The sequence below is a fragment of the Mus caroli genome, chromosome X (assembly GCF_900094665.2).
Source record: "Mus caroli chromosome X, CAROLI_EIJ_v1.1, whole genome shotgun sequence".
NCBI classification, from domain to species: Eukaryota; Metazoa; Chordata; class Mammalia; order Rodentia; family Muridae; genus Mus; species Mus caroli.
The window spans coordinates 150,233,975-150,247,435 of record NC_034589.1 but is presented as its reverse complement, the minus strand read 5'-3'; the positions used below and the strand labels follow the sequence as shown (position 1 = coordinate 150,247,435).

The 13,461-nt window shown below is 41.1% G+C and overlaps 1 protein-coding gene across 4 annotated transcripts in view; it reads left to right on the top strand.

The window, feature by feature from the left end:
- Nhs (NHS actin remodeling regulator) overlaps positions 1-13,461 on the top strand; it is a 315,783-nt gene that overhangs the window by 267,079 nt on the left and 35,243 nt on the right. For all 4 annotated transcript variants that reach the window (XM_021153511.2, XM_021153510.2, XM_029473256.1 and 1 more), the window contains exons 2-3: positions 7,975-8,127; positions 11,782-11,915. In XM_021153511.2, the coding sequence (XP_021009170.1) occupies positions 7,975-8,127; positions 11,782-11,915 (287 nt within the window). The remainder of the gene's footprint in view (positions 1-7,974; positions 8,128-11,781; positions 11,916-13,461) is intronic.

The following is a 13,461-nucleotide window of genomic DNA, read 5'->3' as shown; positions in this document are numbered from 1 at the left end:
TATTATGTTCTTTCAGCATTCTATTCTGTAGAAGTTGGGGTATTTTGAAGAGCTGGAACTTGTTACAAAACCACCCATCATTCTGATGCTGTGATGGCTACATTAGATAATTTGTCCAGAGCTGGGAGCAGGTCTAAATCACTATGGATCTACAGGGGGAAGAAAATCCCAATAGGACAGTTTCAAGAAACCTGACTCTGGTTGACAGGCCCTTGTAGTTCTTGCTTTTCCTGTATGCTGCCCTCCTCTCTTTTCCAAGTTGCCAAGCAGAATGGACAACCAGTTGGTTGCCAAAGAAAGAAAAGCAGGTGGGAATGAATGGTATTTTTTGGTGAACTCCCCACTCTGTTTTCCCAGCCACTCTGATGAAGCTAGAGGCAGCTCCAGACTGCCTACATTTCCATTTTGCTCACCAAGCTGTTGGCGGCTGTCGAATGGCTTCAGCATAGCAGGGAAGTAGGAGCAATCTGGCTGTGTATCTGCCACACCAACTATTTCAGATGCTTCCTAATATACTAATGTGTGATGCTCCTCACTGCTTTCTATCACAGGCTGTCAGAATGAACGGTTTGTGTGGGCACCAGTTTCTGGATGAAAAGTTATTATGTGATGGGGGTAGGGATAGTCAGCAGAGGGGCAGGAAGGAAATTAACAAAGGTGTTTGTAGGTAAATGTTTCCTGTAGACACTCTAAGAATGTGTTCTTAAAATTTTCCCTCCCTATCTTGAAGGGGGTAAAAATTCCATTTCCGAGTAACTTAGCAAATTTTGCTGTTTTTTTTTTTCAATCACACACAGAATTCAAACTTTAATTTCAGCGATCTTCTTCCCCCATTTCTCATTTAATTTTGAAGAACCTGGCAGAGGAAGAGGGAAAAGCTGGGATTAGCCTGTGGTAGAGTATAAAATCTTTCTAGGACAGGAGTGTTGTGGTAATTATTTAATATTAATCGAGTTTCTACTCCGCCATGGATCATTTTGTTCTCAGATAAAAGACCGAAAACGTTTATATTTGTAATAAACCTTAATCAGCACTAGAGATAGGCAGATGTCTACCCTCTAAGCTATTAGTATCTACTTTTCTATCAATAACCCTGAAATATGGCTTGTCATGTTCTACCTGGGCCACTCTTGCCGTCATGGCCAGTTCTCAAGATCTCTTACCCCTTTGTATCTTTCCCTCTCTCTCCACTCTCCTTTTCTTCCTCTTCCCCCCTCATGGTCCTGCCTCAGACCCCAAGCCCAGGAACTAAAACTCTGCCTCTACCTCTCTTTTGCCCAGCTATAGGCATCTTTATTCAACTGATAGTTTTCAATTAAGGAACAAGATTACATAGCATCACTTGGTGTATATGAGGACCTCCATGTCTCCAGGAGTAACCAGACCTTAGGAGCCAGTATTTAGCATTACAACACATAGTGTACTGGCTAGTTTTGTGTCAACTTGACACAGGCTGGAGTTATCACAGAGAAAGGAGCTTCAGTTGAGGAAATGCCTCCACGAGATCCAGCTGTAAGGCATTTTCTCAATTAGTGATCAAGTGGGGAGGTCTCCTTGTGGGTGGGACCATCTCTGGGCTGGTAGTCTTGGTTCTATAAGAGAGCAGGCTGAGCAAGCCAGGGGAAGCAAGCCAGTAGGTAACATCCCTCCATGGCCTCTGCATCAGCTCCTGCTTCCTGACCTGCTTGAGTTCCAGTCCTGACTTCCTTGGTGACAAACAGCGGTATGGAAGTGTAAGCTGAATAAACCTTTTCCTCCCCAACTTGCTTCTTAGTCATGATGTTTTGTCTAGGAATAGAAACCCTGACTAAGACAAATAGCAAAGGACCAAATCTCAACACAGGAGGTTAAAGCATGAACTTTTTTTAAATGCATTGAGTTGTTTTTTTCCTAAATGTTCATCTGAGCACCATTTGCATGTCTAGTTCCCATGAAGGTCAGAAAAGGGCATCAGATTTTCTAACACTGGAGTTACAGATGACTGTAAGCCACCATGATTGGGGGTGCTGGAAATCAAACCCTAGTCCTCTGAAAGAACACTCAGTGCTTTTAACTGCTGAGCCATCCCTCCAGTTCCAAGAATAAGTGTTTTATTCTCTGCCCATAGACTATAATTTAAGGTAACAAGAACCTCATAAGGTCATCCAGGAAAGCTGGATACTGGCAGTTGCAGAGAATTTGGGCAAGGTTAAGTGTGCCTTCCACCTTCATTCCTTTCTATAGTTCCTAAAAGCAAACCACCTAAGAAGAAGTCTAAGAGCTCCTTGCACCCCTTCATCTATTCTCACCTCCTCTGGTATTTGAGAAAGGTTCTCATATGATAGTCTAGGATCACCTGGAACTCATTATATAGGCAGGCTAGTCTAAAACTCACAGCAATCTTTCTGCCTCAGCCTAGTGGGTGATGATATATGTGATGTATTGTGCACACACACACGCACACACACACGCGCGCACACACATGTGCAATTCATGCAATCATCACTATGAATCGATATGTAGACAATCTTCTTACCTCTGGGGTGTGAGAGAGAAATGAGCTCAAATGAGTCTATAAAGACTCCACTGCCCTAAAGACATAATGATTTTTTTTCTTTCTTTTAGCAGTTCAGTTTTCTACTGTCTGTTTGTAGTGCTATTTTTCTTTCTGGAATGTAAGAAATTTCTCCCAACTTCCTCTAGTAGTCACTTTCTAGAACATTCTTTCAGTTCTTGGTTATAATTCTGTGGAAGATATAGAAGGTAGAAGTGTTGAATCCTATGCTAGATACTTTTTATATGCAGCTAACTCTCTTTCCCTCTCCCTACTCAAATCACCTTTAGCTTCTACAAATTTATTTCTCTATTGATTTGAGAAAAAGAAGCAGCTGTGAAGCCAGAGGTGGCCTCTGACCCCAGATATTCTCCTTACAAGGTATATGACTGTAAATGTCCCTTTTCTGAGATTATCTATAAAATGGGCCAATGCTACCCTCTGTGAGTTGAGTGATGGGGCCATAGTATTTATGAAGAGAATGCATGTGCCTTGGAAAATAGCATGGACTTGGAGTTCCTCTTGAGACATTTCAGTCTTGGATAGGAGTTACAGGCACACAAACATTTTTTTTCTGTTGTAAAGGATAAAAATGAAGTATCTAGCCCTAGCTCCAATTTTATTGCTTGCCCCCTTCTGCCCATCCTTAGGGAATAGCAACAGAGGGGATACTATGACAAGGCAAGTGAGTGAATGATTTTAAGAAGGCAAACACATTAATGGGGGATATATTATTTTTCTATTAATATGCTATTATTCCATATAAACTACCAAAAAACTTAGCAACTCAAATCAACATTGTTAAGTAAACCTAGTGGTGCAGGTATGTAACATCAGTGACCTGGGAAGTTGGACCAGGAAGATCACAAGCTGGAGGCCAACCTAGGCAACTTAGTAAGACTCTAACTCAAAATAAAAAAATGAAAAGTGGACTTGTGATTCATCTCAGTGACAGAAAATTTGTTTAGCAAGTGTAAAGCCCTATGTTTGATGTCCAATACCACAGAAACAAAACCAAGAACCCTTCCAATATTATTTTACAATACTCTGAGTTGAGAGTCTGAATCTATGTCCTTTGTTAAGAGTCCCAATAGGCTAAAATCAAGGTGTTGCCTAGGGCTGTGCTGCCATCTGAGGCCCAGGCTTCTCTTTCAAGCCTATTAGTGTTTGGCAGAATCCAGCTTTTGAGGACACAGAACTGGGGTTCTTAGTATCTACGGGTTGTCCATTATCTCCCATCATCAGGCCTCCTCAATGAGGCATTTTGTATCTTCAAGTATATAAACAAATGTCTGTGTTACTGCCAGTCTCCTAGATACCTACATGATAAGACCATGAGCCACCCAATGGAATATGTTCCCTTGTGATGGACTCAAATGTCAAATGCACAGAGGCCATAAAAATTCCTTTTGAAAACTGATGTAGCATAAGGCACAAGTTCTTTGCATACTCAAGAAGATCACATGGGTTATCTATTGGGAGCACAGATATCTTGGAGGACATCCTAGGATTCTGACAGAGGAGTCCTTAGTCCTATTAAAATAAAATAGACCAAGATTACTTCTACTTTTTATTTCTATAAGAATATATATTACTTTACAGAAGTAACTAGACTTATCATTCATGATTCAGCCATAGATGCAATTGCTAATAACGGAAGAAAGTCAGAGAGTATCTGAAGGTGCAGGACAGCTTTGCAAGGTAGTGGCATAGCAACATTCCAAACAAGTTAACTTTAATCTAGTGTATGAGTGTGCATGTTCATATGTTTGCATGTACATATGAGGGTGCAGTTGGAGGTCAATGTCATGTGTCATCCTCAATAATTTCCACCTTATTTAGGGGAACAGTTTCTCACTGGATCTGGAGTTCACAGATATGGCTAGCAAAGTCTGAGATCCCACTGTTACTGTTTCCCCAGTGCTGAGACTATGGGTGTTGGATGATGGGCTGGGGAATCTCAACTCAAATCGTCATGCTTGCTTTAAAAAAATCTTTACCAACTGAGCTATCTTCCTCAGGCCCAGAAATTTCCTTTTTGTTAGGAAAATGGGTTAAATTCCATGAGTGTTTCATTAGTGCTTCTTTCTGCCTTTAGTAGATGTACCATCCACCTAGTACTCTGTGACTAAAGGACATAGTAGAGCAGTGATAGACATCACCATGGCAACAAGTAGGTGAAATGGTCACCTGCTAATGTGTAGAATACACCCATTCTAGCTTCTCAGAAGAGAAAGGGTAGGGGAAGTGTGGATCCTTGGCTGTAAAAACATCTACTGCTTTTACAGCCTGCTGACTTTCTAAGGAACCAAGAGGAGGGCACCCATACTGGAATTCAGAACTTAGTCACTGAAGCTGGACTTGTTCTTTAGTATCATGCAGTTTAGCAGTCGAAACCCTTAGGACTGGTTTGTCCACTGATCACAGTAAGAATGTTTTTAGGGCATTAGCAAAAGAGGGTCACTAAAAATAATACTTCCTTTTAAATAATGTGAAATTTATATTTAGCAATGAATAAAATTGCCAATTTACTTTATATTTTATGTTATGTGACAATTTCTGAAATTGGCATTAACCTACTACAGAAAAGTGGGACCTGTACTTTTGGGGGTATGGAGGACCCCTAGAATCTGATGGTGTTAGGTCATTCCTAGGACTCTGCAGCAGGAAGGATGCACCAGACAGCATTTCTCTTAATCTGTTGCTTTAGGGAAGAATCACATTGACATTCATACAAAACCACAAAACATGTGCCTCACAATGATAGGGATTCCTGTGTGTGATGCTTTGTCTAGCATTGTGCCCGACACTAATAGCTGTTGTATAATGTTCATGGGTGAATAGGTATTCCCATTTTCAGCATTCTCCTCTCTTCTCCCATGTCACTCAGTCCCTCTCCCTCCTACAAGATGTTAAGGCATCATCAGAAAACATTTTTCATTCCTCAAACTTTCCTGATGATAAATAATGTTGGAGAGCTCTTAATATATGCAGGTTATCAACTCATATTGGAAACCCTGGTCAAAAAGGCTCGGTGAGCTTCAGCTTTTCAAGCCCATCTGATGAGTTGTTTCCTTATACCAAGACTAAGGTGAAAAGCAGGAGCTCGGCTTTTTCTGGCACAGTGATTTAAAAGCCATAGACAGTTGACATTCTATTTGTTTGTTTGTTTATTGAGGGGCTGCAGAGGTCTAGTCAACAGTGAAGATGGTATGAGGGAGATTAAGTTTGTTTTCTGGCCTACCTCTACTCACCTGGGCCCAACCCCAAATTATGATTCCATCCTCCCTGAAGAGACAAGCCTGATGGAGGGTCACCCACACCCACCCACCCACCCACAGAGAGAGAGAGAGAGAGAGAGAGAGAGAGAGAGAGAGAGAGAGAGATACACTTCCAGAATTGCCTATGGAGTTTGCTTTTTATTTTTAAATTACACAATCAGACTTTCTGTTCTTTCCCTTCTTCCAGCTGTCACCAGCACATGAGTCACAGCCACCTTTGTTGAGTTTAGCAATGACCTCAGCCTGTTGAGCAGGAGTTGACCTCCGTGTCCAGAGACAGGCTGGTTTTCTAGGCAGTCTCATCACTGCACCAGAGTATTTCCCCTGAGGGTAACTGAATGAGAGTTCTGTCTTCAGAGCTCCGCCCACTGCCCACAGGAGAGGAGTGCCCTGATGGAGACTTGGCCCTCCATTCTATACCAAGGCCTCCCTCACATTCTCTCAGGCCTGAAAAAATCAGCTTGTCCTTTCGTGAATCCTCCAGTTTCCATAAGGACAAAGTTGAGGCTATAGGATGGCCTGAGAAAGACCTTTGGTCCTCCTCCTCCCTCCAAAAGAGTGCTGCCCCTACTCAGCGAAATAGTCCTCTGGTTCAAATTCTTAACGATTAAACATCCAGGAAAAATAAAGAGGAAGAAGAGACTCATCTCTGTGGCCAAGGGTGAGAACATATGCTAAACTATTTATGGTCATCCTAGAATCACAGTGTTAAATATGTCAGTCACATATAGCTATTATAATTAATAGTAAAAGTTAAAAATTTAGTTGTCCACTCACTAACTACTCACTTTTGAAGTATTTAATAACCACTATGCTCTCCCATCTCTTGAGCCAAGGGCAAAGTGAATACTATATTATATAGTACAGATATGCGAAATTTTCTCATCATGGAACATTCTATTAGATAATTTAGAGACATGGTATATTCCTCTTGTTTCTGCTCATGTTTCAACACATCGTTTTGATGTGTTTCCTTCTAATTTTTGTATACTGCTAAGGATCAAACCCAGTGTTTAACATGAGCTAGGCAAGTGTTCTGCCATTGAACTATATCCTTAGCCCTCTGTTAGCTATGCTTGTAGTAATGAAAACTTTATTCTAGACTAATAAGTACTTTAAATGCTCCTAAATGCTATTAAATACTATATTTAAAATAACTGCAGTTCATGGTGATAGAGGACAAAAATTATCAAAAATACTGGCTGTATTTTCCCCCAGTTTTCATTCTTCTATTCTTTTCCACAAAGTATTCCTTTTCTTTCTACATTTCCTATACACTTTCTTGTTCTAGGTTAGAATTCTCAAAGTGGAATGGTAGACCAATCTTCTAAAAGAAAATGCTCAGATTGAAACCAAAAGTTTGCGTGTGGCATAGGGATAAACAGTGAATCAGTGTCTCCAAACCTTGTGCTGGGAAACAAGCAACCAGCAGAAAGAAAGGCTGAAACTGAAAAGAGCAGAATGCTCCTGGGCCAAAAGCCTGGCTCTGGATCATGGGTCTGAAGGATGAGGCCAACTGTACCTGATCTCAGCCATCTTGAGACTAATAAGCTATCAAGTGCTCATGAGCTTCTCTGGGTGGCTATTTCTTATTCATAGTCCCCTAGTTCCTATAGATATGCATCCTCTATCCTTAAGGAGTTTGTTCTGTTCTGGGCTGTATTTGTAATGAATGTAATGAAGGTGACAACAGTGAATTAAATGCTATATTTAGGAGAAAGAGTCTTCCTTGATTTCTCAGATGAGTTGTAAGAACTATGATATCTACACGTTTAGCACACCTGTCATAGGCCCTTTAATGTTTGTGCTAACCTTTGGTGAAACCAGAATAAACATCAAGGTATGGCATCGGGAGGTGGAAGGCAGGATCAGGAACCTGCAGCCAGAAGCCACAAGGGTAAAGAAACATCATAAAGACTAAAGTTCATGTAGACCCCAGGAACAATGTGAAAAAGTATCCTGTAGCCTCCCATCTCTTGGTCCAAGGGCATAGCTATCCCCATCTGTATTATAAATTTCAAAGTTTTTCCAGCCTTGAGTTCATTTAGTAGTCTGGATTTTACCTTCCCAGCTCCCTGTACCCTCCCCTGCCCCAGTGCCCACTAAATGCACAATCCAAGCTCCTGATGTACATTGCACTGTTTGCTGTTTGTCTTGCAGCTGTCTCCAACTTGGACATCGAGAGCAAGTTGAGTGTATACTACCGTGCACCATGGCACCAACAGCGAAACATCTTCCTCCCAGCGACCAGGCCACCCTGTGTAGAAGAGCTGCACCGCCATGCCAGACAGAGTCTGCAAGCCCTTCGCAGAGGTAGCTGATCCCAGGCTGGGGGGATTTCTGGGAGAACATCAGAGGTTGTGCCATCAAGGATTTTCTGTCCCATTAGTCCTATTACCTCCTTAGCTGAAGCAAGTGCTTTGAAATACTCCCATGTCTACCCTGAACACAATCCATGCATAATATGAGCTACAGGTCTATACTGATTAAAGTTACCATTATGGCCTTAATATGATCACAAAGAGAATTCCAAAAGGAAAGGTATTAATAACACTGTATCTCAATGTTCAAGTGCCAATTCACAATTATATTAGATGACATAATAAAAGCAGTTAGATGTCTGTACCTCTCAAAAATAAATTTGAATGAAGTAAAGACAGAAGCCATTCCAAACAAAAAGTATGGGGAAATGAAGGAGCCCTAGAGGTAGGGGCAGGAGAAGAGCCATGAAAATTGGTATAGTTAACAGTTATTTTATATAAGCAAAGTAATACTTTGGCTTAATTAAAAGGGAATTAGGTTTGACTCAGAAATAGATTCTGTGATTCTTTTGATAGGAGATTTAGATGGGGCATTTGAAATTTGTATGAGACCTGGAACCTTTTCACTGACCATTCAGTGCATTACAGGATGGCTGTTATGCCTGGCTTCTGCCCAATCATTCTGAAAACCTCAATAAGGCCCTCAAGTGCACTTCTGTTTCGTTGAGAATCTCTGAGCTGATCCAATGCCTTCATTCTACACGGAGGTGCAAGGAGGGCTGAAATGTGGGGAAAACTGTTCAGAATCATACAGGCACCTTTTCTATAATCTATGCCTCCTCCCAACATGCCACATATCACTCTCATAACTGACCACAATGTCTACTTTCCACAGGTAAGGATGGCGTCTTATTAATTTATTCTATTCAAAGCATATAGCACAAACCCAGCATATGGTACATCCTCAGTGGGTGTGTGTGGAAGGGAATGAAATTCTGCAGAAAGCTGATTGAGCATTGAAAGCACAAGAGGAGTACTGAGGAATTTTATCATTCTCACTAAATGCCTTCACACATCGCATCATTAGAGAGCTTGAGTAACATTAGCCCTGTAGATATCATTCTTTCTTATCATTTTATTATTATTAATCAGCCCTCCCTGATTAGAGTTTTACAGATTTAGCCAGATAACAGTGAGCTACTCATAAGCTATCATATTTCACTGCTTCATCAGGTTTGGACTTAAGAGCAGAACTGAAGAACAGCAAGTGCCAATATCAATTTTCTCTGCAGTTCCTCCTAGGGCATAAGAGATGGATAGACAGCCTTCTGGGCTTTCAATGGAAGACTATGGAGGCTCATTTTGCCCTATTCAGACTGGCTTGTTTTGTGGTTGGCTCAATAGCAAATCTTGGGGGTAGTAGTTTTAATAGCACTGCAGAGAGCCATAAACAGGAATTATAGGCATCATAGAATTACAAACATGCAGTGGTGTAAAATTAAAATTAGCAAACAACCATATATATATATATATATATATATATATATATATATATATATATATATTCATCAGCATAACCCACATCTGCCACCTGGTGGTTGGGACTAATACCAAACTTGCAGCCAAGGGCTTGGCTCCCCAATGTGGCAGTGAGCTTCTCTGTGGGGAGTCTCTGTTTGGACAGCTGGAATCTCCTTGCTTTCATGGGGAGAGAGGGAATGATGAAACATGGGTAAGTAAAACTGTGTGGCTGCAGATTTGTTCTTGTTTGGGAATTGAGATTAAACTTGAAATCGGCTGCCTTAATATCATCCCCCTACCCAGAACAAACTGTACTGAAGGTCAGGCATTATGCTAGAGCATAGCATTGAAAGAGCAATCAAGTATAGTCTCTGTCTCCAAAAATACATGGTATAGTGAGGAGGATGACCAAGTAAGCAGATAGGGTCAGTTCAGTGCTATGGGGAGTAAATAGAAATGTGCCTGTCATGTCACGGAGCCTCAGGGAAGTGACATATAAATGGATTTCAAGTTGTTTAGAATACAATTATCAATTATCACTTTTCCCCTCTCTTAGCAATTCTTTAATGCTCAGTGCCAGTGATAACTTTAAGTTATGCCATCTTTTATATTCATAAAACACACAGAGAGAGTAATACATGGCTATAAAGAGAGAATTATATTTTATATTTCCTTTCCTTTCAAGTTTCTGGCTGGTATCTATGTTCCATTGGTTTAAAGAAATAAGGATGAAGATTTGACTGCAGTTGCAGGCCCTGGTGGACTGATATTGTCTCTAGCTCACCACTGGCAAAAGTCTTATTAGTGAGGGATTACTTTAAGCTTCCTACTCTTGGCCTGGGTAGAGCAGAAGATGTATTTAAGATAGGACGGGAGAGAAATGGTTGGAAGGAGAATTGGGCTAATATCCCCTATCTCATTCCACTCTCCCTTCACTTCTTTCTATCCAGTAGCACACATCTGCTATGCCTAGCGAATTTAAGAATGTAAAAGCTTTTCTTTGGCCTATCTGTTAGAAAAAGCCCAAATGTTTGCTTTTAGAGAAAAATGATGGTGACATTAGAGTTAGGAACTTGTTCAAGAAGGGCATTTAGCTCAAAATTTCTTGACAAGCATTAATTTTAGAAGCAGTATAGCAAAGACCACCTATATGATGTGTTTTAGAAGACCTTTCTCTGCTTGTGCATGGAAAGGTTTTTTTGTTTTTTGTTTTTTTGTTTTTTGTTTTTTGTTTTTAAAGAATCCCAAGCAAAGGAAGGCAGTGTCAGGGATTGGTGCTTTCCCATGGGATGGTCTCAGGTTTGGCCTGTTATTGGTTGGCCATTCCCTCAGTTTCTGCTCTATCTCCTGTGCTTACATTTCTTGTAGACAGGATAAATTTTGGGTTGAAAGTTTTGTGGGTGGGTTGCTGTCTGTATCACTCCACTGAGGTTCCTGCTTAGTGATTCTTATTATGAAGTCATGACTACCTTATCCCCTACTCCCAGATATTTCTTAGTCTCCCCCCAAAGACAGCTTTATACTGGAATGAGAAAAAAGTTGTCACAGGAATTCCTTTAGTATCTCTGGGAGCACAAGATTTTAAATCCCTCTGAGTTTTTGTGGGTATCAGGAAGGAAAGGCTTTTAGATGGATGGAATAAGATGGATGCCCATTACCTAGTTTTCTGGAGGAAAATAGAAGATAAATAAAATAGACAGTGCATAACATTTGCCAATTTCTTTTTTTCTGTGATATATATAATTCCTGTCAAAATAATTTCTGACTCCACATAGTTCTTTCCTGGAGCTAGTGACATCTAAGTCCAGGAAGCTGTGCTATGTCTGCATCTATTCTATATTTGAATCCTTATGGCAGCAAGCCTTCCACCATTATTCTCAACATTTGCTTTATGTTTTTAACTTCTGATACTTTGTTATGAGGTGTGTTGTACTTATTAGTGAGCCTACCTTGTTCCAACATTATAAGATGGGACCATGGAGATGGATGCATCTATCCTTGTATTTGCAGCAAGTGAACATTCAGTTAAGAACCATTTTAAGGATTTAATATGGTATATAGATTAGCTAGATTAAGGAGAGCTCTTTTTTTTTTCTAACAGCTTTTTGCTAACATTCTCAAGAGGGGAAAAACAATTGAAAATACCAAGTCTTTTTCATTATGTTTGTCTGTTCTGCACCCTCAGAACACCGGAGCCGGAGTGATCGCAGAGAGCAAAGAGCTGCTGCTCCGCTCCCCATAGCTGCTCCGCCACTACCAGCCTACCCTCCAGCTCACAGCCAGAGGAGGCGTGAGGCCAAGGACCGCCACTTCCTAACGGTAAGCATGGAAGATGCTGTTTGATCTGTCTTTGCTCTTCTTGAGCATCAAGTGAAGGAAACTGGGCTGGCTCAGAGGGCAGGTCATAGGCATGTAGGAACTCCTTTCACTTCTTTTTGGAGTACACACATACACACACACATACACACACACTCACACACACACACACACACACACAGAGAGAGAGAGAGAGAGAGGATACAGTAAACCAACAATTGTTGAGGACTGTAAAATCAGATGACAATTTCCCTTTGAATCACAGCTCTGCATATGTGTTTAGGATCGAATTAGGTTTTCGTTTCTCTCCGTTCTTGTCTTTGTAATACAGAGATATTAATGGTATTAACTTAGGGCCTTGAGGATGCACAAAGCTAAGTGCAGGGACTGATAGACCCAGAGTAAGACAATGTTAACCACCATCACTACTACCATTATTACTAGTGTGACTCCATGGGAGATGCTGGAAAAGAATTTACATGATGCAAAATTTACCACTAGAATCAATCATAAGTTTGCACTTTCCCACTCAATGGAAGAGGCTACTTCCCTAGGGTAACCTATTACTTCAGTGACATCATCACTGTGGGTGGTTTCAACCTAATTTGGGTGGATGTGGCTGTAGCTCAGACCAAGTTCTCAACTCTTGGACCATAGATGATGAAGAGCTGGACTTGAGTGGAAACAACTGTAAGCTCAGCCAGCAGCTGCTACAAACACTTTGCTCCACATGTCCCTTCTGGGGCTTCAGTGGGTGTACTGGCTAGTTTTGTGTCAACTTGACACAGCTGGAGTTATCACAGAGAAAGGAGCTTCAGTTGAGGAAATGCCTCCATGAGATCCAACTGTAAGGCATTTTCTCAATTAGTNATCAAGGGGGAAAGGCCCCTTGTGGGTGGGACCATCNCTGGGCTGGTAGTCTTGGGTTCTATAAGAGAGNAGGCTGAGCAAGCCAGGGGAGGCAAGCCAGTAAAGAACATCCCTCCATGGCCTCTGCATCAGCTCCTGCTTCCTGACCTGTTTGAGTTCCAGTCCTGACTTCCTTTGGTGATGAACAGCAGCATGGAAGTGTAAGCTGAATAAATCCTTTCCTCCCCAACTTGCTTCTTGGTCATGATGTTTGTGCAGGAATAGAAACCCTGACTAAGACAGTGGGGGATAAGTAACCATTTGTGCTCCAGTGGACTTGTATCATTCGAGTTAAGAACTATGATTTCGTGACGAAGATAGTCCAGATTGTCCTAAAGCTTGCCAGTACTACTACTCTTTTATTCTGGCTTGAGGCCCAAAGTCTAAAGTTATGGCAGTATGCGCATGAATTCATATTTTTGTTCGAAATTAAATTCATGACTCTAAATCCTATATCAATATGGCCCATGCAATATGCAAAATAGTGTAAAGTGTCTAGGTTCTATGATGAGAAACATTCAGGTGGAAACATACTTCATCTAAATGAATCTACATGTCATAACATATCCAGATAATGGCCCCGAGTGAGACTAGATGATCTAGAGACGTGGTTCTCAACCTGTGGGCCATGACCCCCTTT